Here is a 25,654-nt window from a genome sequence, read left to right as displayed (position 1 = left end):
TCGGCCTTGGTGGAGAATTACTGGCTTAGACTATGAAGTGCTGACATCTGGTTTGTGTTCTCTCTGTCTCTCTCTGTCTCTCTCTCATCCTTGATGTTGATACTTTAGTTAAACATTAATTTTAAAAAAGTCAGGGCCTGTTAGTGTGCTCCTTTAACTCTGTCAGACGCAGGATGATCCCTGAGTCCTCGGGTCACCCTGATCTACATAGCAAGTTTAAGACCAGCAAGGGAGATCCTCTCTCAAAACAACAACAAAAGCCACTAAGGATGTCCTGGAGCTGGGCAGTGGTAATACACACCTTTAGTCCTAGCACTCAGGAGGCTGTCACATGGATTTCTGTGACCAGCCTGGTCTACAGAGTGAGCTCCAGGTTAGCCAGGTCTGCTACACAAAGAAACCCTGTCTTGAAAAAGCAGACAAATAAGCAAGAGAGTGTCCTTGAGGACCAGCCTGTGGGTCACAGCCCCCTTTGGGAGTGTCTTTCACGGGGGTTTCCAAGACCATCAGAAAACACAGATATTTACATTACAGTTTATTGATTCATAACAGTAGCAAAATTACAGTTATGAAGTAGCAACAAAAATAACTTTATGGTTGGGATTACCACAACATGAGGAAGTGTATTAAAGGGTTGCAACATTAGGAAGGTTGAGAACCACTGACTTATAGAGTAAAGACACACATGGTAGAAAGAAAAAGCCAGTTCCCACATATTGTCCTCTGACTAACACACACACACACACACACACACACACACACACACACACACAATGTAATTTTTATGTGTGTGTGTGTATGTGCCTGATTATGTATATGTGTAGCATAGCATGTCTGAGCCTGCAGATACTAGTAGAGAGTGTTAAGTCCTCTAGAACTGGGGTTACAGGTATTTGTGAGCCTTGTAGGTACTGGGTACTCAAGTCCTCTGCAAAAATATTAACTACTCTTAACCATTTCTCCAGTCCCAGTACATGTAATTTTAAAAACGGAGTGGCCTTGGACTTCATACGGTACAAAGCATTTGGATTAGGACTCTTGTGTCTTACTTTTTCAGGTGTGGGGTAGCCAGTTGGTACTAGAAGTCTGCTTGAGTCCACTCTGGGAGTGTGGGTTCCCAGCCTTGCTCTGTGCATGCCCTGTGCACTGAGGCAGGAGATAAGAGATGTGTTTATAAAGCTCAGTGTGTCTGTTACTAAAACAGTACACAGGAGGGAAGGTAGACAGAGGGTATAAGTTTCTCTTTGAGGGACTTGGTGAGTAAGGAAAGGTTTCTTGGTCTTGGATGACATGTCAACTATTAATTTTGTACTTTTCACTTTCTCTTTTACCAGAAACCTGAGTTATAACAGACTCTCCGAGATTGACCCTGCTGCTTTTGAGGACTTGACGAATCTGCAGGAAGTGTGAGTGTTCCCCGAAACCTATAGGGGCGGAGGGCAGAAAGATATGGGGGAAATCTTTCCATATGGTATACTGTTCTCATTCTCCTGGGTGGGTGGTCTCAACTTACAGAAGGAACATTTGCATATGGGACAAATGCAAATGACACTAGGATGATCCTCTCACTCATGTGTTTGGTTACCCACAGTCAACCAAAAATACAAGGTGGAGAATTCCAGAAATAAAGAGTTCATGAGCTTATGCGACACGTCATTATGAGTAGTGTGGTGGAATCTCGCATGGTTTGCCCAGGTCACAAATCATTCATTTGTCCAGATAGTGTACATTGCCCATGCCACTTACCCACTCATCAGGTGGTCAGCCGTGGATTGATGCTTGTGTTCTCGTAATGCCAATTTCCCTGGTAATGGTCCCAAAGCATACATGCTAAAAAGAAGCTCTGAAGTGGTTCCTTTACGTGAAAAGATGAAAATACAATAAGATTTTGTGTAAGAGATCAAATTCACATACATTTTATTATGTAAGTGCTCTTTTAATTATTGTCAATCTCTTACTGTGGCTGACTTTTGTATGGAAAAAGGCTATATATAGAGTTTCAGGTACCCATGGAGGCTGAGGAGGGTAGCCCTCATAGATTAAGGGGTGCCATATTAAATTCTTTCCTTTTGCTGCAGGCCCTGTTTTCTGTGAAGGGCGTGCTACATAGTGCAGTGGGTGTAGTGGTATTAGAAATCATGGTTGCGGGGTTGGGGATTTAGCTCAGTGGTAGAGTGCTTGCCTAGGAAGCACAAGGCCCTGGGTTCGGTCCCCATCTCCGAAAAAAAAAAAAGAACCAAAAAAAAAAAAAAGAAATCATGGTTGCCCAGGGGAGTGTAAGAGTGTATTCTTTGTTGGAAAGTCCTGTTGACTGCTTGGGAAACATGCCTGTGCTGGTGCATTCTCACAGGTGCCACAGAGGTACAATAGTTTAGTCCGCAGAGGACCCTGGTACTAGCCCACCATTTGCATTTTGCACAAATCTGGTTTAAAAGCATGGGCAGTAGAGGCTCATCCTCCCTGCACCTCCTAGCAGGCCAAGCCTCGCTGTCACTGAACGCCATGCTTGCTTCCTCTTGGAGTGTCCTTTAACACAGGCCCAGCCATTCTTTTTATTATAAATATTTATGCTGTGATACATCCATTGGGATTATCAAGAATTTTAGTCCCGTAGCAACTTTACGGAAATTTCACAAAAGTTGTGCAAAGCCATCATGATTTCTTGATGTAATAGACAAATGCATATAGATTTAGAATCAAAATGTATATTATAGTTCCTTTTCTTTGTACTTTTTTTTTTCTAAGACGGTCTTGCTGTGTAACCCAAGCTAGTCTCAAACTCATAATTCTTCTGCCTCAGCCTTCCAAGTGCTTAGAATTATAGGTATTTATGGATTTATATCTGACTTACTACTTCTCACAGTTAAAGACATTTTGTTGCATAAATTAACATTTTTTTCCTTAGAGACTTCATTAGGATCTCCATATGTTTTAGGAAGTTCCCACAGCACTAGGTTCTCCAATGCCCCTCAGTTCTGACTGTCTCTCCCCACATTCCTCCCCTCAATCCCACTTCCACTCCCCCTCCCCACCTGACCCTTCATCCTGTCATGCCTCTCCAACCCTCTAGTCCTTCCAAAGTATTCGGTGTCTTTATGAATATTTATATAAAATTACTGTAAGTCATTATCAAGTTCTATTATAGCCATCTATACTCTATACACATCTCTACTAAAGGCGGTTGATAAGTCTTTGGTGGCTAGTCTTTGTCCCATTATAACAGTTTATCTAATGAAACCTTAATTTTCTTCACTGATACAGTTTGCAAAATTGCTGCTTTCCCTGTCCTCATGGCCACATTTTATGGTTTTTATGTCTTTTTTCAAAGCATAGACTTCCAGAGTTAAACCCCGGAGTTGGAAGGAGCTTGGAAATGCCTTGGGTTGTACCTTCATTTGCCTATGAGGTCATTTAGACAGGGACTGGGGGAAGAAAATGTGAACTCGGCCAAGACTTCAGTAACAAACCCCATAGGCTGCTGGCTTCATCAGCCAAGGCTGATTCCTAGTGGTGGTTGGGGAGCTAGATGCCTGTAGGTCTGGCTTCTCCTTCGCTTGTAGGTGGTTGCCTCTTAATGTGTCTTCTCATGGCTTTTCCTCTGTGTTCATGGATCCCTGGTTTCTCGTGGTGTATCCTGATTTCTTCCTTTTGTAAAGATACCAGTCACATCACTTAGGATCCATTCATGTGGATTAACCTTAATGATATTCTTCTACCCCTATGCTGGAGATCGAATGCAGAGCCTGGACCATGCTAGCCAAATACTCTACCACTGAGCTGCAGCCTCAGACTCCTTAACACGGTCTCCAGGCTTTGTCTGTAAACATATCTATACTCTGACGGTCTAGACACTTACGCTTCAACACTGATTCGAGGAAGGGGACACCGCTCATCCAGTCACAGTTTTCCAAGTGGATAAGCTTAGTCTGCCAGGAATCAGCTGGCTTACAACCCAGTGCTTTGCTTTGGTCCAGGATGTTGTTGACTCTTGGGGTCATTATGCATTCAAATCCTCTGTTAGTCTCAGAGATCATATTGGGAGAGATTAAAATTACGCCATTCCCGTGACATCACAGGCTTTCGTTTATACTTAATCTGAGTGTCTGCTTTGTGCCAGATACTTTTCTGAGTTAAGCGAGCTACAAAAGTAGGCCTGTGACTAGGATGAGGCACTTGAGGGCCTGCCCTCAGGCACTGATGTCACAAGGGTGCCAAAACTTGCCAGCCAAGATGATGGATATTTTGATGTCACATTTAAGAAGTCAAGATTATGAATGTTTTAGAAAATCTATAGTGAGCAAAATGTGAAAAGACTGAATCAAGGTTTCTGGTGTTCTCCCTTCCGTCTCAGTTCCAGAATAGCTTGACCACACTGTTTTTCAGTCTTTCCTGTCTTGGACTTTTGAGTTTGTTCGTTGTAGATTGTTTCACACTCATTTTGGGTCCTGGTAATAGGTTCCGTGCCCTGCTTTTCAGACATATTGGTAAGCGCTCTTGAGCACTCCGTGTAGCTCTCCTACGTAGCTGGTCCTTGCTCATGTGCTTTCTGCTTTCATTTGGGTTTACTCCCTTGACACCCCCAGCACCCCTGTGATCTCTGTCATAACTGTAGCTAGGAAGGGGCCTAGTGTACCATAGACCGCCCTGTTCTCTATGGCTGCAAGGCCTCCTGTTGGGGAAGTGGTTGTTTTGGTAGCAAGAGCCCTAGGCTTGAGATTTTAGTTCTAGTTTTAGTTTAGTGTAGTCTGTTCCTACACAAGTGACTTGGCTCTTCAGTGTCCCTTTCCCCTTTCTGTGACATGGACATAGTAACCCATGGTCAGCCCTGTTGTATTTCCCGACTGATGTGAATGTGTGATTCCTTCCTGCTTTTAGAACTCTGCAGCTCCCGTACTGAGCATGTGGTTTAGAAACACATCCTGGAGGCTGACAGATTGGACTTCTTGCCACTGTGATTGCCTCCTACCTCTGTGGTAGGAATTGTTGAGTTGAATTCATCATGCCCAGAACGGCAAAACGAACTTCTTAGTGTGGAGACCCTGGGCTTTCCAGAGAATTCTGATAAATCTTGGTGACTCAAAGAGGTACCATCAGTAAGTAGAGGCACCTAGGTAAGAACATGGTAGGGGGAAAAAGAGCCAAAACAAAAACAAAACCCACAGTCGACACACCAGTGCTTCCAAATTAACTGGGCTCAAGTCAGTTCTCCCAGACCTTGCGGTCTTCAGAGCCAAGGCAGGCACAAGAGTTGTGGTGGCTTAGCGGTGGTTTAATTTTAGGGGCTCTAGAACCACATAACATTGTGGGTTGGGAAGAGAGAGAAAGCAAGCCCTTTGGAGGCTCCTGGAGGACACGTGCAGCTGCTTCCAAGCCACAGTCTTCACTGCTCACAATCCTGAGGCAAGCCCACCAGGGAGTGCCCTAACCCGGAGTGCTGGACACGAAGTCCTCTGTAATCAGAGGGCTATTTATACAGTCCTCTATGAAAAGGCACTTGGATCACATTACTGCCGGTGGCTTGGGAGTGCTTGCTACTAAGCTGCTTTGCTCAGGGCCACTGCCCTAAATGCTTCCTGGAGAGGGGAAGGGAGCCTTGCCTCCAGGTATTTATGGCTCAACTCCTCATGCTCCCTCCCTCCCCCTGCTGGTGTGCGTGCACAAGTACTGGTGCAGAGAGTTATGGTTGTAATGTAAAGGAAGACTGGAATACTGAGGAATGCTTCGATAGACTGCTTTATTGCTGTTAGTACTGACTGACAAGTATTTCCCATGGAAGTGTCCACATCCTAAACTTTTAGATCTATTTTTCCTGGGTCCTGCCAAAGCCCAGGACTGATGCATTTACATTTTTTAAAGGAGGACACTAAGGTGCATCGGGCTTAAGTGGCATGCTGAGGGTCATGTGATTGGTAAGGAGTAGAAGAATCAAACTCCCTGTGGTTTCACAATCATGCCGTGTGGCCCCATGCCTCCAACTTCTGGCTCTGCTACTTGGTAACTTGCCTTTGTTTCATCAAGGTGGATTTGTAGTTGAGTGTACTCCTCAAGGACTGCTGTGTTACTCAGAGTTTGGACAGAGCTGGACACACTCATCATTCACCCTTGTCACATGTGACCATTAACTTGGTTCTCCATATCCATGGATTCATCCCATGGATTCAACCAACCTCTGATTGATAATTGAAAAGTTCACCTGCTTGAGATATGTACAGATGCCCTTTCTTGTCTTTATGTCCTGTACAGTATAATTAATGGTTTACCTAGCATTCGCATTGTCTTAGGCATGCTGAGTAATGTAGAGACGGTTGAACACAGGACACTTTCAGGTTACACGCAGGCACTGTGTCTATTTCTATAAGGATCTTGAGTAGATTCTGGTATTTGCAGGGAGTTCTGGATCAAACCTTCATGGATTCTAAGGGAATATATCCTGCATTGTTATTCTAAAAAAATTTTATCTAACCAGCTGCATCTATCATAGTCTTACCAAGGGAAAATGTTAGTCAGTGTTATTCTTCAGTAACTGGAACCTTGATTTTTAAGTCCTGTGTTTGTCCGTAAGTGCTATTGGAACTTTGTCTTTATAAGAAATGACTATCCAAACTTCCAACCTGACGCTCACGGACTGCAGTTCCATCTCTGTTAGGAAACAGCCAATAGCCCAAAGCGCCCACTCTGTCTACAGAGAGCCAGTTGGCTAAATAAATTAGTGAACACTGGTTTGATCTCACCTCTCACATCAGCAAAAGGCAACCCTGTTGCTGGTCAGAAGAAGGGCTTCATATGTGAAGTATGTAAGGATCTGTGTGAAACGAACATGCAAGTCTCTCAACTGTCAGAGGAGCTTCCTCTTGGAGACAGAGTGGGGCCTGAAGTGTAAGGAAGCTTTATCCTTCATCGAACCCTCTTCATTGGAGTGTTTGAAATTCTTATTGTGTGTCCATTTCAGCCATTTGGTAGATTAATAAAGCACAGAAAGCCCCACTGTAACCCAGGTGCTTTTTGGGTAGGTTTTCTATTGTCTGTTAAAGCCAAGTTCGATGTAGTTAGTAAGTGATGGCACTGTACTGAGAGGTGCCCTTTGTGACACTGTGTGTGTTACAGCATGTAATATTCTCTATGACAAGCTACCTGTAAGGGGAAGCCTTGAGAGAAAGCTGCAGGAGCAGAACGTTCCAACCGACCTTAAGGGTCAGTGGGAAGCATCCCACCCCAGGTTCTGCCCTGGGGTCAGGCAATCTGTGTGTCTCATTGACCCCACTTACACCTCCTCCAGCTCCTCCAGGGCTGGGCCATGATTCATGCTCTGGCCTTGAATCACCAGGAAAGGGTTTATAAAAGCCAGGCATTTCAGGAAGATTTGTAGTGCTTTGAGTGGAAGTAAAGTTTTGGGGGTGGAGGGTGGGCAGAGTCAGCAGGGAGTTGCTAGGGGACAGGGCATGAGGAATGGAAGCATATAACCTAGAAAGTGACAGTATTTCATCTCACACTATCCTTAATCTTTAAGTTCTGTGTTCATGGGGGCCGCTGTACACCCAGCGCGTCCTTCCCCTCAGTGCTCCAGCGCTATTTTTGACCAGTCCCTATTTTAGTCTGGCACACAGCTCTCCATGTCTCAGAGTGAGTTTGATGCTTTGGCCTTCTGAGGATTGCGTTCTCTGTTCGTCCTGACAAACAACAGGGGAGCCAATGGTGGTGGAGATAGCCACTTACACTGAACTAGCTTTTTTTCTTTTTTGGAGTAAAAATGATCTAAAAGTAAGCTAGCTATGCAGTTAGTTCCTGTCCTTTGGGCTCCAACTGTCCTCTCCATAAATCAAGCAGCCCTGTTGAAATTAGAGCTGCTGTTTCTGACCGAGCCTGTTGCTCTGGGTCTGCGCATCAAGACATACAATTCTCTGTCAGTCTTTAGCCTTGGTCTTCTGCTTCTGCATAATCCACTCTCAGCAGGTTCATGGAGATGGGAGTGCTAGCAGCCCCTTCTCCTCGCTCATTTGGGTCTGTGATGTGTATGGAGTGGGTGATTGCCCATATGTGTAGAGGGCTGGCCTGGCACCAGGTTTCTCAGCTGAGGCTCACCTGCAGGGATCTGTACTCTTTCTTTCAGGTTTGGAGTCAGGTTATGATAAGCAGGCAGGAAATGAAGCAACCTTGCTGTTTCCTGAGATGATGAGTGGTCAAGCCTGTCTCATGCTTCCTAGCCTGTGAGCTTGCTGCTTTCTGATGTACCTGTCATATTTGTTTGTCTCCTGGGTGTGTTACACTGGTCATATGACCCCAGCCTAGGTTTTTAAATGGACTGAAATTTACTATCATGTCGGAAATACCGGTAGCTGCTATCGACTCAGAGCTGGTGCTGTGATGAAATCCCAAAGTGCGTTGTGTACGGGCTGTAATTACAGAGCAGCAGCCGGTAGGGAGCATTAGGAACCTAGTTCTCGAGGCTTCCCTCCTTCAGCCACGGCCGCTTATTTGTGGTGACCTTGGTCCAGTTACGTTGTTTCGATGTTTGGCTGCTTCATTGGTTTACTGGGATGTTCTTGGGATCTACCTGGAGGTGTCTAAAGATGAGATAATACATGGAAAAGCTCCTGGAGCAGTAACCCAACCTTGTCTCTAAAAACCACTCCTGTTATTGTCACTATCTCTGCCATCCTCATTTCCAGTAAGCCTTAAGAAATGAGCTCTTTAACTTTTTTATTTATTCGCTTCACATCCTTCCCCCTCTCCTCTCAGTACCCTCTTATGCCGACCCTTAACCCCCTCACCCCCCACCCCCCACACCCCACCCCGGCCCCGGCACATCAGGTGGCTGAAGTACTAGGCACATCTTCTCCCACTGTAGCCAGAGGGTCCATTTAGGGGAGCAAGATCCACAGGCTGGCAGGCAACAGATGCAGGGAGATCCCGAACCCCACCCCCACCCCGCTCCAGTTGTGGGGACCAAGCTGCTGTATATGTGCAGGGGTCTAGGTCCAACCCATGCCGTCCTTGGTGATTCAGTCTTTGGGAGAGCCCAAGGGTCCAGGTTAGTTGACACTGTTGGTCTTCCTGTGGAGTCCCTATTCTCTTTGGGTCCCTCAATCCTCCTCCTGACTCTTCCATAAGACTCCCAGAGCTCCATCTAACGTGTGGCTGTAAGGTCTGCATCTTCTTCCATTGGCTGCTGGTGGATCCTCTCCGAGAACAGCTTGCAGGGTGCTTTGTTGGCAGCAGGTCTCCAGCAGTTTTTCTCACTCTGATAAAATGTGAGGGTCATTTCTCCTCCTCATCAGCACGCTGCTGGGCACTGAGAAGATTTATTGGTTGAGATTAGGACTGATGAGCGTTTTCAGTGCCTCCGTACTGTGATGGGAAATGGCAGGGCAGGAAGAGATAACAGAAGCAGGATCTATGTGAGTTAAGGGGCAGTCAGATAAGAGACTGTTAAAGTAATTAATTGTCTATTTCCACAAACAAGGGCTCTTTAAGTGGAGAAAGGATTTGCCACATGATACAGACCTGCCTTCTCCCTGCCAGATGCTTCAGACATGGAATTAGCGAAACAGGCGTTCTGTGTCCTACAGTCAGTAATTGCCAAGCTTCATCCCTAACTGACTTTGGCACTGAAGAAAGCAAATGGGATAATTCAAGCCCCCACCACTTCTATTCATTTCTGAAAAGATGGCAGCCAGCCAGATGATTCAAACAAGGAGCCAAGCCATGCCCTTGTTTGAATACAGCTGTCATTTCTGTGGTCTTGTCCTCAAATGGAGTAAGATGTTTTTTGTAAGATGTATCTCCGTTAAGAAACTGGGGACAAGATAACCAATTTTATCCCCTCAGTCCCCTTGTTAAATCCTGTTTCCTTCTAGCCTGTCCCATCAGAAGCCTGAACTTTGTGCCTTGGGTTTCTTAAGTCTTTTGGGGCTTGCATTGTAAGTCTGACTTTGGATTTTCTTCCTAGATTTAGCCCTGCATGCTCACATAAAGAGGCCAGGTTGTAGAGCCTCTGGGGGGCAGACAAGGCAGGCTATACTTTGGCTTGCGGACTTTCTCATCCATTAAAAGATATCAACTGTGGAAATCTGGATTTAGACTATCCAGATTTAGGGACAGGCTCCTGGAGAGTGAATTCTGTCTGCAAAGGAGTGTCAAAATGTCTGTTTGCAGAAGTGTGATACACTTGTTTTTGTTTGTTTTCTTCAAACGTCACTGAGTCCAACTAGGCTGGAACCTCAAATAGATGAGGGTGTGAGTCCAGACCCCTAGTTACATCGGAGGACGTACACTGGATGCCCTGGAATGCTACCCTGGAGTGAGCAGGCTCCTGTTCATTCTCATGTTGCCCCTTGCCTAGGGCACAGAGCCAGAATATGTAGGAGGGATCTGTTCTTCCTGTCTTCCTTTGTGACTGCTTCAGTTCACCACGATCATTTCTGTTGATGGTCATGGGAACACATTTGGCTGGAACCTGCATCGGGACCTGTTTCCACTTCCCTTGTTACTCTGGTTTCTGAGCCTGATAGGAAGCCACAACATAGTTTCTGTTTTTGTTTACTTCTTGTCAGGGGTGTGATAGGTGATTAGTGGTTTTTGACTTCATGTGGCTCATCTCCCTTTAACAACTGATTCTAAATGCCTTATCTTGTACCTCACGTCTCGTCGTAGCCTTACTATGGTTAGCTACAGCACTGGCTTATTACTTTTCCGTGATTTCTGACTGCTGATGTCGATGCTCGCAGTGACGGACTGCTTCTTGTTCTTACAGGTACCTCAACAGCAATGAGCTGACAGCCGTGCCATCCCTGGGCGCTGCCTCCATGCATGTCGTCTCCCTCTTCTTGTAAGTGGTGCCACCTGGGGACCCTGGGCTGTGGGCTGGGGCTATGGTGCTCACTGACACTTGGTTTCCGATATTTCCTGGCCTATCTTCAGTTGTCTAATAATGATTATAGCAAATACTGTATTTTGCTTTTTGGGAGTTTATAGAATTACAAGTTGAAAGTTTTGCTGCATTTCTAACTTGGGGAAAATTAGTCTTTTTTCTTTTTTAAAACCCCCGCCCAAAGCACATATAACAGATCCCTTGCTTTTAGTAATTGAAGCAACTAACTTGGGTGATTAAACTAGGTTAAAAGACTGAACTTACACCAGTAAGTTTGTATAGTGAATTTTGGTAAACCCAGTTTACTTTTATGGCCCTAAAGAATAATAAAGTACCTGCAAAACACTGGAACCATACTAATAGTGAGGAGTTCTCTGTCGCTGTCTGTAAGGTGAGACAAAGCCTAGATGTGGTGTTTGCTTGTGCGCCTCTGACAAAGCACCTGACGGGAACAACTTACGCAAGGAAGATTGATTTTGGTTCAGAAGGGTTTGATCCACCTTAGAGGCTGCAAGTGGTGTAGTCGGATTGGTCTGTTGCAGTAGGGGCTTGTGGCTGTCCAAATGCCACAGAGAGGCTAGGACCAGAGTCCTCGTCACCTCCAAGCACCTGTTCCTAGTGGTACACTCTGCTACCTAGGCCCCCACAAGCTCCCTAATGCCATCAGCCATGGTTCAAACACTCAAACATGAGTCTGTGGGGGACAGTTCAAACTCAAATCGTAATACGGTGTGTCACTGTAGACAAAACATTCAGGGTCTTAGCCAAAAACGAAGAGGAGGGAGCTTTGAAGGTGCTGTCATTTAAGCTGCTTCTAGCCTTTTCTGTGGATTAAGCACCTGGCTTCACTCCATTCCTGTGGCATCAGGTGAGGTGACACAGGTTTAAGCTCACTCAGTGGGCTTTCCAAATATGCCCTGGGTATAGTAGAGCTCGCTACCCGGTTTTCTGGCAGCTTCCCCGCAGATTTCCATGTGTTACTGAACTTCCAGTCTCCGCACGTTTCTCTGTATAGCTCTTATTTGCTGGTTTAATGACTCATCGTCTCACCTGTATACATTGTCCTCTCAACACAGGCTCAGCAGGCAAAGCTCTTAGCAGGAAATTAGGAACATTGCTGGCATAGCTTGCAGATCTGATTCTGGCTGGCCACAAGAGCTGTGTTCAGGGAACTGTGCCCTTTCTAAGGCTTGGTGGCTTGCAGGAGAGCATAGGGATTAGAATATGACTCTCTCTTGTCCTGGAAAAATGACTCCCCCCTCTCGGAACCTCTTTCCCCTCATTTACAAAATGCGTTCCTTATTCTTTACACATTCACCATGAGCAAGGTCAAGACCAAGGGAGAGTGGAAGGAACTTTGATAAAGCATATCATGTCCCATGAGACATGATACACGTCCACTGCTTCTGGCAGGTGGCTTGTCAGCTCTGTGAACCTTGGTGTAAGATTTGTGAATCAACCTTTATTCTGTGAGGTGCTTTTGTGAATGAAAGCTGTATCCCTTTTAGATAGGCAAAGGTCTGTTTTTCTTTTTGTATCTACTTGGCCTTTGTGCTTAGTGTCTGGAGAGTGTTTAATTGCTGGTAAATTATGTCAGTTAGCCGTATGTGAAGCTAATTAGGGATGTGATAATCCCTTGTGTTCACAAAGCACAACACTTGAAGATGCTTATAACTTGTGGCTCCTGGAAGCCCAGGTTCCACTTCCATCACAGGCCTTATTTAACAAGGGCTCGGCGGTCTCTTGCCCACTCATTAGATACAAGAAATTCTGCATTCATTCCCTTGCTCCCTACTTGGTGAGGAAGCCAGGGGGACTAGCTCCCCAAAGTCTTGTTGTTGCAAGACAGCAGTAGAATGGATGCCGGATGAGAATGCCCTCACGGGTGATTCCAGGCCACTTATTCTGGTGGCAGCAGGGCCCCTGGCATAGTCCCTGGGCCTGCGAGTCTTTGAAGTTTCTCTTGCTCTACTAACTAAAAGTTGGTTCTACTCTTTGGCACCAATGCCAGGGAGCAGTGGGACTGTTTGATCCTATTCCTCATCTTCCATTGGACCATGTTGGAATATGTAAAGCTAAAAGAGCCTTCTTTTCTGTGTGATTCAGTTTAGAAAATACAGGTTTGTGTTGGCAAATGCTTCATTGATTTTCTCTTGTCCCCATTTGACTTGGGCAGTAATTTCTCTGAAACTAGTAGTTGAAGGATATCTTCTCTGTTCTGAAACTGCCTTTCTTCCCGATTAGTTAGCAGTATGACCCCAGTGTGACCCCCAGAGCATTATTATCAGCCACTTTGCTGCCAACAGGTGGGCAGTAGGTCCACTTCCAGCTTCTCACTGTCCTTCTGTGGCGAAGCACACACCCCGACCTTCTGCCTCAACTGCTGCGACTTCTGGGACCTGAGACTGTAGTAGTAGGTTCTGACTTTCAGTGTGGACTTCTGGCCTTCTGGATGCAGCTTTAAAGTGAGCTCCTGCTTCTCTCACTCAGGACTGAGTTCTCACACCACACTTCCCTTCTTTTTAGGTGTCCACCTTGGGAAGGCCTCATGGAGGAGGTTCCATTTCGTGCCTGTGTTTAATATCAGGGCATCAAAAAGAATTTGAAAAGCTGGGGTCATCTGACACAGTTTTCATTGGTTATTGCTTTCTGATTGAAGGGATCTGAGTCAATTAGCAGGTTTGTGAAAGAGCAGGGCTGCTTGCATTAATGTTGGGGCTAACGCCCAGCCATTTGTCCTTAGTGACAGAAAGCATGAAAACCCAAGGGAAGCTTTCAATAGGACTGGGTTGGAGTGAGGGAGTTCATTTCCTAAAAATGGATCTCAGAAAAAGAAACAGACTTTGGTTAAAAAGGAACAGAATCTACCAGCAGATTTTTATGTTCATGATAAAAATAATTTGGGGCGGAGGAGTTCTGGAAACTCAGGTTTTGATTCTCAGAGCAACAGTAACTTTGTCTGACGAGTCAGTCCCACTTGTGTTGAAGGTCTATGCTTCTCCAGCTTTGCTTGCTACACTTGGACCAATGAACAGTGAGAGTGGCTTCTCACTCATCACTGCAGAGTAGCGCAGGCTTCGCTCTGTCTCTTCCAGCTCTGGCAGCAAATTCCCCAAGTGATCTTTGTAGAGGCTGCCGCACTTCTCCAGGTGTCGAACACTTCAGACTGTGACTTGTCACCACGCCATGCTCTTTGTTCTTCTCAGTCTGTGTCCTGGATGGGCAGGACACCTGGGCAGCAGGTAGCTACACAGAATTGTTTGTGATTTTGTAATATTGCTATTTAAAGTTTATGTTGTTTCTTGGAATGCTTCTCTTACATGTATTATTGTTACTACTACTATCACTTTAGCTCACGTGTGTGGTTGTTATATGTCCACACGCCTGGTGCTCACAGAGCCCAGAGGGACGGCATTGTGTCACTTGAAACTGGAGTTATAGGTGGTTGAGGGCCGCCCCGTGGGTACTGGGAGTCAAACTCAGATCCTCTGGAGGAGCGGCCAGTGCAGAAATCAATTCATAATGAAAGTGTAATTGGAAATTTAATGGGGAGAGAGCTGTGTTCCACAGACACACTCCACTTTCTCCCCCACTCCCGCCATGAACACATTCCCGAAAGCCAGAGGTTCGGGGGTTTTATTCAACTTTGGAAATTATGCCTGACTTCAGGTCCTGAGATGAGACCCTCAGTAATTCAGCTTGAAGCACAAGCAAATTTGTTTTCTCTTTTCTTCTTATTCCTTTTCTTCTTTGTTTCTCCTCCTCCTCTTCTCCTCTGCTGTGTATTAGGTTTTTAGAGACAGATCATAGTTCACAGTCACAGGTATAACTTGCCTGGACATAGAACTCAGTTGCTAATATTCCTGAGGTGGGGGTTTGTGCATTGTGACAGGAGTGTTTACCCTTCACCTGAGATACAAGCGGAGGAGGAGGGGCTCTTGCCTTTGACTTTCCCTAGCTGTCTTTCAAACTTCTGTGAGTACATCCCCAAAAGGCCAGTATTTGCAGATACAGTGAAGAGCTCATGGGGAAAAAAGTCTCTAGCACATGATGTTTATCCCAGGAAGGGTGAAATAATGCTCATCTTTATAGCTGAGGCTGACTGTCAGATGGGGGTTCATTTTACTCTTGTTTATACAAAATATATTTAAACTGGGCGTCATGGGGTATTCCCGGTTGAGGTGGCTGTAGCTGCTCCCCTCGTGGGTGTACCAATAGCCAGTCACCGGAAGAAAGACAGTCAAGGGTGTTGAAAGCTGGCAGCCCTGATTCAAAGGTTCTGCTTGGGACAAGATAATTAGCTTATGTTTTCCAAGGCACTGTTAGCCCGCTGTGGAGGAAGGACCACTGCCTGCCTTTCTGTGAGATGTGGGGGAGGAGGCCAGCCTGATGTATTCTTCCCAAGCCCATTAGACTTTGGAAGACAATAACCAGACATTTCCTGGTGTCACCTGTGTGGCAGCAGGCATCTGTCTGCCTGGAGGAGTGGGCTTCAGGTGAACACTCAGGAGAGTTGAATGGCAGGAGACATGATATACTGACGAGCGAGCGTTATCAGTTTGTTGTTTATAGGTGGCTGAGTTGGGGCTCTCCAGCTGACTTTCCAAGGTGCTAGGGAGGGAAGGAGCGGAGCGGAGGAGCAGTCTTGTGTGTGCCCCACCCAGCAGGACACATACTGCCCCTGAACAAACAGTTAGAGCCCGGTGCTGGTGAAGGCCCGCAGGAGTCAGGTTTAGTCTCACTCGCCTAACTGTGAGTATCAGTCCCTGGCATCTTTGAGATCCTTGTCCTCACCTAAGCCTTGAAGCACCTCTTTGTTGGTGAGGCATGCAGTTCTCTCCTTGCTCTAATGGGTCCCCTCTTGTCTTTTCCAGCCTTGAATTGTATATAACCCTGCCATTTCTTCTTGCTTTCCCAGCCTTCTGCCCTGGGAAGGCTTTAGTCCTCACCATTGGTAGGCAAAAGGTTAGTGAAGACCAGCCTGCCTCCGTCTTAGGTGTAAAAGCCATCTTATAATAAGACAAACCAGTTCACTCCTGTTTATGATTAGACCTGTTCCTCAAGGATTGGGCTGTGCCCCCTGTAACCCTAACTACAAATGGTTCTATACTGCCTGTTTCAGGTAGCATCTTGCAAGCCTCCCTTCACTTCAAAGGCTTGCTATGGCTGCCTTGTTGCAGCCACCCGTTGTTATGCCCACCTTGCAGCCATGCCTTTGTTTCAGGAATCATTATGGCTAACGTGTTATGCTTATGTTCTGCTCCCGTAACCCTCCCTGTCTATTTTGCCTGCCAACTTCCCATTTGCAAAGTCTTGTCTTCCTCACATCCAGGGCTGCTCTCTGAATTCCGACCCAGGGTGAGCCAGGCAGTCCCAGGCACCTGTGAAATGAAGCTTGCTTTGGTTTGCTCTTTCTCCTCACAGTGCTCAGGTTTAACAATAAAGGAAAGCAGCAGGGCATGGGCTGGTTCCTAATGGACTAGGCAGTTGTACACTAGGCCTGTGCGTCTGGGGAGGCTCCTGGGAGGTCCTGGGAGAAGCTTAGTAACAACTGTGCCTTCTTTTCCTGAGGAAAACGTGTACCTGCAGAGAAAGAGAAAGATAATCATCCTACAAGGGCTGGGTGCTGTCTGAGGTACTTCATGTCACTGATGGATGCATGGCGGGAAAGGGTTTCAAATGAAGAGTCATTGACCAGAAGTAGCTTATCCTGTCTGTGGTAGCAGAGTAGAGAGGGAGGCATCAGCAATTAACACAAGAGCTGAAGCCAGTTGGCAGAGACTAGAAACCCCTCCCCCCAGCTATAGGAAACAGAAGTTAAATCGAAAGCCCACGGAGCCCTCCAGAGAAGGTAGTGAAGGGCATGGGCTGCAAAGGGCTGCCAGGCTTAGGGCAGGAAGCTTTGACAAATCTCAGTCCTGTCCCAGCTGTCCAGCCCATTCCTGTTCTTAGGAGTGCCTTTCACTTCCTTAATACACTGTTCCCATTTCTATCCCTGTCCATGTGTCCCTACTGTAATCTTTGTTTATGACAAGGACTTGGAAATCTCAGTGGGTACCCTGTGGACTCTGATCCACAGCTCTAATATTAGACTTCCGTTCTTCCCCTCCCTGAAGCGGGTGTAATTTACCACTGTTCAGCGAGCGCAGTGAAACCCTAGGGCATTCAGGGGTACTTGTAGGATGATTAGGACATGGCTAGCTCTGTTTTGGGGGGGGGGGTCAGTTTGCCTTTCTGTCTTTTTTCTTTGTCAGCAAGCAACTAACTGTTAGGCAAGCCAGCAAGCTTCTGTTGAGAGGACCTGTGGACTCAGGACTGCAGCCTCATCGGATGCTGAGTGCCACCAGTGAGCCTCAAAACAGAAGATTAAATATCTACTCCAACCAGAGATCAGCCCTGTGTCCCAGCAGCTTCCCAGGATTCTGCAGTGCAGACGTCCTTTTGCCCCCAGTTGAAGTGAGCCTTTCTCTGGGAAAGGAGCCCATGTGGCCTGCCTCCTAGAGAGCCTGCCAAATTACACACAGTCATGACTGGTCATTTTCCTTCTCTCCCCCTCCCTCGCCTTTGAGAGTGGGGGTGGTGGTAAGCCAGGGAGATGAGAGGTACATCTGCAAGTTATTTGCTGAGAAAGTGAAGGGAACACCAGCTGCAGAGCTGGGGGAGCCCAGGCAGGGGGGCGCTTGTAGAATACCAACGTGGTCATGGAGGTCCCTGCCTTTTTGGGAACTCAGCAGCTCAAGAGTGCTGATATTAGTTCTTTGGATGGTGTTCTCTCTCTCTCTCTCTCTCTCTCTCTCTCTCTCTCTCTCTCTCCCCCCTTTCCCTCTCCCTTTGTTCCTCCCCTCCCCTTTCTCTCCCTCTCTCAATATAGTACAGGATCCAGTGGGAATACAGGCTGCTCCTGATGGCCTGAGAAACCATGGAGGCCTTGGAGGGGAGGAGCCACTCCTTGCTGCAGCGGGTTCTGAACACCCTCCGGGGCTCTGTGACATGCCTCTTGGAAGCAGAGCTGCTGTGGTTGCACAACCTCCCGTGTGAAAGGGGCTGGCTCCTGCCCACACCAGCAGACTCATTCCAACTGGGCCATTTCCTTCTCCCCTCCTCCCCTCCTCACTTCCTGCAGGTGGCTTCTCTAATCCAGTTAGCACTTGGGGAAGCCTCTAGTGCATGTGCACCTAATCCGAAAATGGCTGGCTTGACTTTGACCTGCAGCATGACCTTGCAAAGAAGGCTGGGCCTATTGTGTCTGCTCACACCTGGGAGCCATTTTCAGCTGTCCTAGCCCAAGTGGAAGAAATGTGTTCATGTTTATACCAGGCCTTTCTTTCATAAGGCCTGCCATTGTTGGGCAGTATATATGGAACGCAGAATCAACCCACTTGTGCAGAGGTTAACAGTTTGTAAAGACAGGCTAGATGACTTGGTATATTGGCAGGCATATGAAATAGACATTTTTTGAATTAAAAAATGGTCACATGTTATCCTTCCACCTTTTTATATATAAAACAATGATAACAGAGTTGCTGTGTGTTGGCATTGTCCTATGTGCGTTCTGAGATGCACTGCTGTAGTTCAATGGGATGCCAAAGGCACAGAGAAGGCAAGTCTCTTCCCAGAGGTTCCTCCTCTCCACATCTCAAGCGGGTTGCTCACTTTGTTCTGGAATGTGTGGTCTGGGAGCTTAGGGGAGTTTTGTCGAGTCCTGAGCTGACATAGCAAGTTGTATTAGGTGTGAGACACCTTGGATGTGTGCAAGATGCTTCTGTCCAGGTAGTGTTTGTTTTACAAGCACTTGTTGATCTCAGGTGAGCTCATTTGGAGCTCGTTTGGTACCATTTTCATTAAGGATTGCAAATCCGGGGAAAGGCTTCATGCCTCTGCAGTCAGGGTGATCTTCCCCATCCTCTCACATAGCTGGTTCTTCTGGGGGGTTATGGCTGTCAGTTCCTACAGCCAGGGGAGTGATCTTGGTGCCAAGCCTCGGCAGAGCCCCAGCCTCCTTTGTGGTAATGCCAGCAGAGTTGCCCGTAATGGGGACCTGCCCTTGAAGACATGACTCTAGGGCAGATTCCGGGGCAGTTTCCTCACTTCCTGGATGTATTTCAAACCCAAACAGCTGAGGCAAAGGTGCCAATTTGTGGTTTCTGTTCCCAGCTTCTTAACTGGGTGCTGAGTGAGTGTGGGGAGGCTACAGCACTGTGGCACCCTGGGCCCTGTCTCCAGGGCCAAGAGCCTCTGCACAGCTGCTTGGGACAGTGCCTTGGGGGATAAAAAGATACTATCCATGGGAGGGCTGCTGGGAAGTCAGTTCTGGAACACTCGGCTTTGTGGTAAAGGTAAATGGGGTCTCCTTTCTTCCTGCTGTCTCCTGTAGCTTCAGGTTGGGGTGAGGGGCTTGCGCTTTGTTGCTGTGCTCTGAGGCTGTTGGTTTCCTTTACCTGAAATCAGAAGGCCTGGTCTGTCTGCCTGGAATTGATCCTACTTGCAGATATTCCTTCTGGATGATCTTTTATAAACCTGTTGGAGTTTAGAGATTGTGTGTGCGTGCGTGTGTGGTCATTCTTGGCTTTCTGGTATATTGGTTCCTTTAGTGGAATCTGTGCAGTAGATTTCTCTCACTCCACCAGGCCTTCTGTTAGCCGTGACTGTCCTGGCATTTTGTTCTTGTTACACTTTTTACTTTAGGGTAATTGTTGATTGACAAGTGGCTGTGAGAAATAGAAATTCTCTGAATAGGTTTAGCTCCATTTCCTCAGTGGTGCAATCTTGTAAAATTTCAGAGCCAGGGCATTCCTATCATACAGTCAAGGCCTAGAACATACCCAGGCCCACTAAAGGCCGCCCGCATGCTCATTCCACTTCCCTCCTGCTCCCACACCAAGGCGCTATCTGCTTGTACTGTTTCTTTTCAAGTGTTCAGCACACTCTGTTGGGATCGTCCTTTTGCTGAGTGTAGTTCCCTGGAGGTTGGTGGGCTTGTGTGTTGATACTGTGTTCCTTTCTGATAGCAGGTGTATCCCACAGTGTGGATATATCATACTCTGATCTTTCACACATTGAAGGACATCTGTGGGTTGTCCAGGTTTTGGTTGTTCTGAATAAAGCTGCTGTGACCATTCATTTCTCTGAGATAAATTTCTCTGAGATAAATGCCTTAAAGTGCAGTGGACAAATTGCATGACACCGCATGTTCTGTCTGACTGTTTGTTTTAAAGAAACTCCTGCACTCTTCCAAAATAGCTGTGCCATTTTGCATTTCCACAAGCAATGTATAAAGAACACACTGGCTTTTTTTTTTCCCCTTCTGGTTAGCGTTTGGTTATATATATTTTTTCTTTCTTTTTTTTTTTTCGGAACTGAGGACCGAACCTAGGGCCTTGCGCTTTCTAGGCAAGCACTCTACCACTGAGCTAAATCCCCAATCCCGTATAAGTTTTATTTTTTAATTCTTTGGCCATTCTGCTACCTTCTTAAATCTGTAGATTTAGCTATATTTCATTGTGATTTAAATGTGCATTTCTCTGAGGGTCCGTGTTGTTGAACATTTTCTCCTGCTTTATTTGCTACCTGTGGGCTATTTTATTTTTTGCTGTTTTTTGGTACAGCTCAGGCTGGCTCTGAGCTCCCACTTCTCATAGGTGTGCACCCCAGTGCCCAGCTGCCTGTGAATCTTTTTGCTGAAATGTCAGACTTCTTGCTTATTTTCAAACTAGTTATTTTACTTTTCTTTTTAGTATTTGAGTTCTGTAAGGTCTTTACGCATTCAGGACCCTGGGTCTGTGATGGATGTGTAGTTTGAAAATGCTTTCCCCTAGTCTGATATTTGGAAGTAAAGTCCAGTACATTACTTTCTCGCCTTCTGGATTGTGCTTTTAGAGTCAGGTCTAAGAATTTGCCTAGTGCTAAGCTGAAAAATTTTCTCTCGGTTTTTTCCTCCATATGTTTTGCAGGCTTACCTTTGGCATTTAACTGCACAATGACATGCTTTAAAAGCATGTAGTTCCAAGAAAGAAACGGAACATGTGTTTGCTCTTGTGGGCCGGCAGAGCAGACAGGATTGGGTCTGGTGTTCAGGGGTGCAGAACAGTGGCATTGACTATGGTGTTTCCCTGCTGTAGCAGTCGTGTCCTCTATAGGGTGGATAAGGAGGACATCATTAAAGGACCAACTTTTAATCCCATCCTTGACTCTCCAAGTGTGCTTAGTTTGTATGCTGAAAGGCTTGGGAAGTTGTGTGCTAAGAGAGTCTAAAACTTATGATCAGGAGATCAAAAGTCTTCCAGATGAGGCAGGAAACAGGCCTGGTTTTATTTTTAAAGGCACAACATGGTATAACTCCCCAGAGGGAGAGGACTTTGTCTTAGAGGCTGCAGCCAAATACTGAAACAGCTTCTCTGCCTGGAACTGCAGGGCTGTTCCAAAGCTGGCTTATGGATCTAGGGGAATGTTTCAGTGGCAGGCGGCCCTTTGGTGGCCCCTGAAGAAATTTCTAGGACATCCTGGCTCCAGTTCGCTTTCTGTTCTCTTCCTGTGCCTCTTCTGCTCACAGAACACCAGTTTGCTGGATGACTCCCAGCCTCTGAGTGTGGATCTAGATGAACCTTGCCTGGCATGGCTGGGACCAGAGGGTGGAAGGCTTCTCCTTGGAGCATGCTTCCATGCCATCATGCTTTCAGCCTAGGAAATGAGAGTTACCCTCCTCATCTGTGTAGGCATGGGGAAGCTGACCACCTTAGTCATGTTCAGTGTAGATAGAGGAGGTCTGATGCCCTAAAGCAACAATGTGTTTATAGCTTGTGGGCTAAGGGCAGGTGTGTGGGTCACTGGGGGTACATATACAATGTTTCCTAGTTTCATTGCTTCCTCAGCATCTGTAGAAACAGGTCCTACCACTATTCTGATCGCATGGTAGCCTAGCACAGGGGATGCTTCTCTCTGATGGGAGGTTCTGGGTCCTGTCCAGTTATAATCTCTTCCCCAAGGATCTGACTACTACCCTCCTCCATCACGTCCCTGAGAGTATGGGATTTACATTCTGAGCTCCTGTGTAAAGTTATTTCCATCTGCAAAGTGAGAAGGCCAGCCTGTCTGTGGTTAAGCTCCAGTGAGTTTAATCCAGGTTCCAGCTACAGTGACTTTTTAAAGTGTCTACCACCTGGAGTAGGCTCACATGCTGTGAGGCTGTTAGGGTTTTATAGGAGACTCCAGACTGCAGTACCCAGAATCCTCATCTGTGCCCAGTGCACACATAGTGAATCAGTGAAGGCCATGCCCCATACATACTCCTTATCTAGGAATTTCCAGTTAAAGATTAGGTCTCCTGAGGGCCAGACTGATGGTTCAGGGATAAGAGTCCTGGTTGCTCTTCTAGAGGACCAATATCAATTCCAGCACTTACACGACTCCAGGTCCAGGAGCTCTGGTGTCCTCTTCTGTCCTTTGCAGGCACGCTACACATGTGCACAGATATGTAGTCAGAAAACACAAAAGCCATTTCTACACACAAAAATAAATACAATCTAAGAAAATAATTAAAATGAAAAAGATTAGGTTCTACAGCTCAGCATCTAATTCACGTTTCACTGGTTTTTAGTTATTTTTTTAATAAGCTTATTTACCAGATTGAAAAGCAGAGTGGTCATTGTGCAAAATAGTAAGAATGAAGATTTGGTTGCTTGTCAGACTCTGGGCGAGAGCTCCATCCTACTTTTCTCCGTCTAGGACTTTTAGAGTGGTCGCTGTGCACACCGACAGCCCATGTATCCTGCCTTTGGCTTACACTGGATAGACGGCCTTCTGGTATACCTGACACCCAGGGATGACATGAAGTGTGCCATGTGAAGGAGTCTCTGCTCTGATTGGAATGTGATATGAGGTCACCCTGTTGTTTCTCATCCTAGTTACATCTGTTTTCTAGTTCTGGCTGGTGAGGTCAGTAGGAAGAGGGACCACAAGAGCTGGTGACAGAACCCATTGGCTTTTGGGCTCCTGATGTTCCCCACACAAACTAGCATTTGCATGTGTGTGTGGGTCTCTTTGATGAGAACCCTTGCTGGATATATCCCTTAGTGGAGAGAGACTATTCCTTATGGCTGCTTAGTCAGGGTACCTGGAGTTTGTTGCTGACCTTAAAAGGTTCTCTTCCTGTCTTGTTTTAGCAACTTCCAGCTCCTACCTTTTCTCCTTCTCCATCCCAGTAACAGGAAGAGAAATCCATTTAGCACACTGCTAGGTGCAAGGGACTGGGCAGGAACCTGGGCACTGCCTGGCTCTGTCTGATGTCGTTCAGACTCTGGGGGCTGAGAGAAGCTGTGTTCCTCATTGTTCTGTAGGAGTTTTCTTTCCTACCGGCATGGGCCATGACCTTGACCACGTAAGAGACTGGCTTTAGACTTGTTTCCTATAAGTCAGGAGAGGCAAGGCTAGTCTTGCCGCACCCTTGGCCCTTTGGTTGTGCCAGGGATGGAGGCTTGACAGCCTGGCAGTCTGCTATGGTCTAGTGGAGGAGGGTGCAGGGAAGCACCGTGGGTGTGCTAGGGTATGAGGTAGCATATGTACAGGTAGAGGTGGCTAGGGTCAGAAACAAGGAAAACAGTTTTTTAGGGAAGATAAAGCTGAGAGAGCATCTGGGGGCCATGGTGGTGGCCTTGACCAGGAAAGAAAACATTTGTGGCTTTTCCATGTAGGATGTCTGTATGTAGATGAAAATTCAGATGGCCTTCTGACTCTGATAGACACCATGCCCTGCCCAGATATTAGGACAGATCTCCTCCTGCAGGCATGGAAGGAAGTACAAGTCTTTAGAAAACCCAGGCAGTATTGGGGATCCCAGCCTGTGTCCCCAGGGATTAAAGGGAGATGTGGCTTTCAGAAAACACTGGTCAGTGGCATCTGACTAGAACCCTTCTGAGGGAGTGGGAAAGCATTGTGCTGGTGACCTTAGGATGACAGCCCACTGTCCCGGAGCCAGGCAAAAAGAAACAGCAGCTAGCCTTGATCTCCCCACCTCTTCCCACTGTTTTCTTTAAAATCGCCTATAGGTTCCTTACCTGGAAAAGAAAGTTAACTTTCTGCTTTTCTTTTAATTCCTCCTCTTTGTTAAAAAGTGTCAGACTCGATGGTTTTTCCTGTGCTTTTTCCTCGTAACTGTCAGGAGGTTGAGCTGGAGTCATAATTCACTTGTTTGCTAAACAAGCCCTGGTGGAGCAACTTCTCTTCAAAGCATTTTTCTGGGAACTGAGGGTCTAGCAGCTAAGAAGAGAAAGTGGGACGGCCCAGCCAGTGTGCACCTCACATTTGACTGCTGTGATCTCAGGACTACATGATCCCTAAGGAGACTTTTTTGAGGTGGGGGCTGAGACTTGAGACGGTTTCACTTTGCAGCCCAGGATAACTTTGGGCTCACTAGGCTGGCTTCAAGTTCAGTCTTCCCCTGTCTCATCTTCCAAGTGCTAGGATAATTGGCACCGGCCATCCACACCTGGCTGAGATTTTGTTTTTAATTAATATACTTTTAGAGCAGATACAGGCTTATAGAATCGTTGTAAAGTAGAGAGCATTCTCTAGCACCCCCTTCCACCCCATTGGTTGCTTTCCTTGTCTTCCTGGGGTCCATTATTAATACTTGATGCTAAGTAAATACAGACTGACATAGTGTCTCCTGGAGCTGCAGCTCTGTGGATCGAGATGTGCAGTGAGTCTCTTGGGACTCTAGTTGTTTTACCCCTCCACCTTGCCTTCTTCCTATCCCTTTTGGAAACTGATACCTTCCTGTTGAGGTGTTTTTATCTCCTCAGAATTTCTCAGAATGTTGTTCTTCAGAGTGTGTATTAGGAAGCCTTTTCACATGGGCCCTTTTTACCCAGCAATGTACATTTTCCTGAGGAATTCTTTGTTACTGTTTTATTTGTGCATCTTTATATAGGATGCAGCAACACTGACAGTTACCTCGTCCTCACCAACCAGTTCTCCCCTAGGCTGGGTCCTTCTACATCCCGGCTTCTCACCCTTCCTAATGCTGCAGCCCTTTAATACAGTTCCTCATGTGGGGACCCTAACCATAAAATTATTGTTGCTACTTCATAACTGTAATTTTGCTACAGTTTTGAATCACAATGTAAATATCTGATATTCAGCATATCTGATATGGGACCCTTGTGACAAGGTTGTTAGAACCCCCAAAGGGGTTGAGACCCAAAGGTTGACAATCACCTCTGTAGACTTAAATGATGCTCCTTGATTGTGCCTGGGTTTCTTCTTTGTAGACCTGTAGCTTCTAGCTCAGTCTTTGTAAGCTGGTGGTGAGGAGACAAGTGGAATCTGCTGCAGCAGTGTCCCTGAAGCCATGCGTTCACGTGGGTGAGAGACATCAGGTCTTTTCTTTTCAAAGAGTTAATGGAAACTGTATGGTGAGGACCCCAAGGGGGTCAGTGATCCTGAAGGAAGTGAGCCGGCTGGGAGGTTGGTTGACACACAGCCCAGTCCTGCCTTAGGAGGGTTGACCCTGCCTGGCGGAGGCTGTTTATCCTGCCACTGGGCTGCTCTTGTTTTTTATCCAATCTCCACCTGAATAAACAGATTCAAAACGTCATCTGCAGCCAGGCTGAGAATCTGCCAAAATTCCCCAGGGAACGGGTGATTCACTAGCAGCAGGGGAAGAGAGAGGCCGTGAGCAAGAGACCTGCTCGCTCTGATTCTCACTTCCTGTCCACCAAATCATCTGGGCTGGACCGTCTTACAGGATACTGGTGTCTTCTAGGAGGTCTTCAGTTCGCACCATGGGACAGA

The 25,654-nt window shown here is 46.5% G+C and overlaps 1 protein-coding gene across 2 annotated transcripts in view; it reads left to right on the top strand.

The window, feature by feature from the left end:
* Lrig1 (leucine-rich repeats and immunoglobulin-like domains 1) overlaps positions 1–25,654 on the top strand; it is a 100,497-nt gene that overhangs the window by 36,033 nt on the left and 38,810 nt on the right. The window contains exons 2-3 of one of the 2 annotated variants that reach the window (NM_001427801.1): positions 1,335–1,406; positions 10,751–10,825. In NM_001427801.1, coding sequence (NP_001414730.1) covers positions 1,335–1,406; positions 10,751–10,825 — 147 coding nt within the window. Of the gene's footprint in view, positions 1–1,334; positions 1,407–10,750; positions 10,826–18,990; positions 19,204–25,654 lie in introns of those variants that run through there. The other variant, XM_063286082.1, reaches the window with a different exon arrangement.

Source organism: Rattus norvegicus, chromosome 4 (genome assembly GCF_036323735.1).
Source record: "Rattus norvegicus strain BN/NHsdMcwi chromosome 4, GRCr8, whole genome shotgun sequence".
In the NCBI taxonomy this organism is placed as follows: Eukaryota; Metazoa; Chordata; class Mammalia; order Rodentia; family Muridae; genus Rattus; species Rattus norvegicus.
This window is presented reverse-complemented; position numbering and strand designations above follow the sequence as displayed.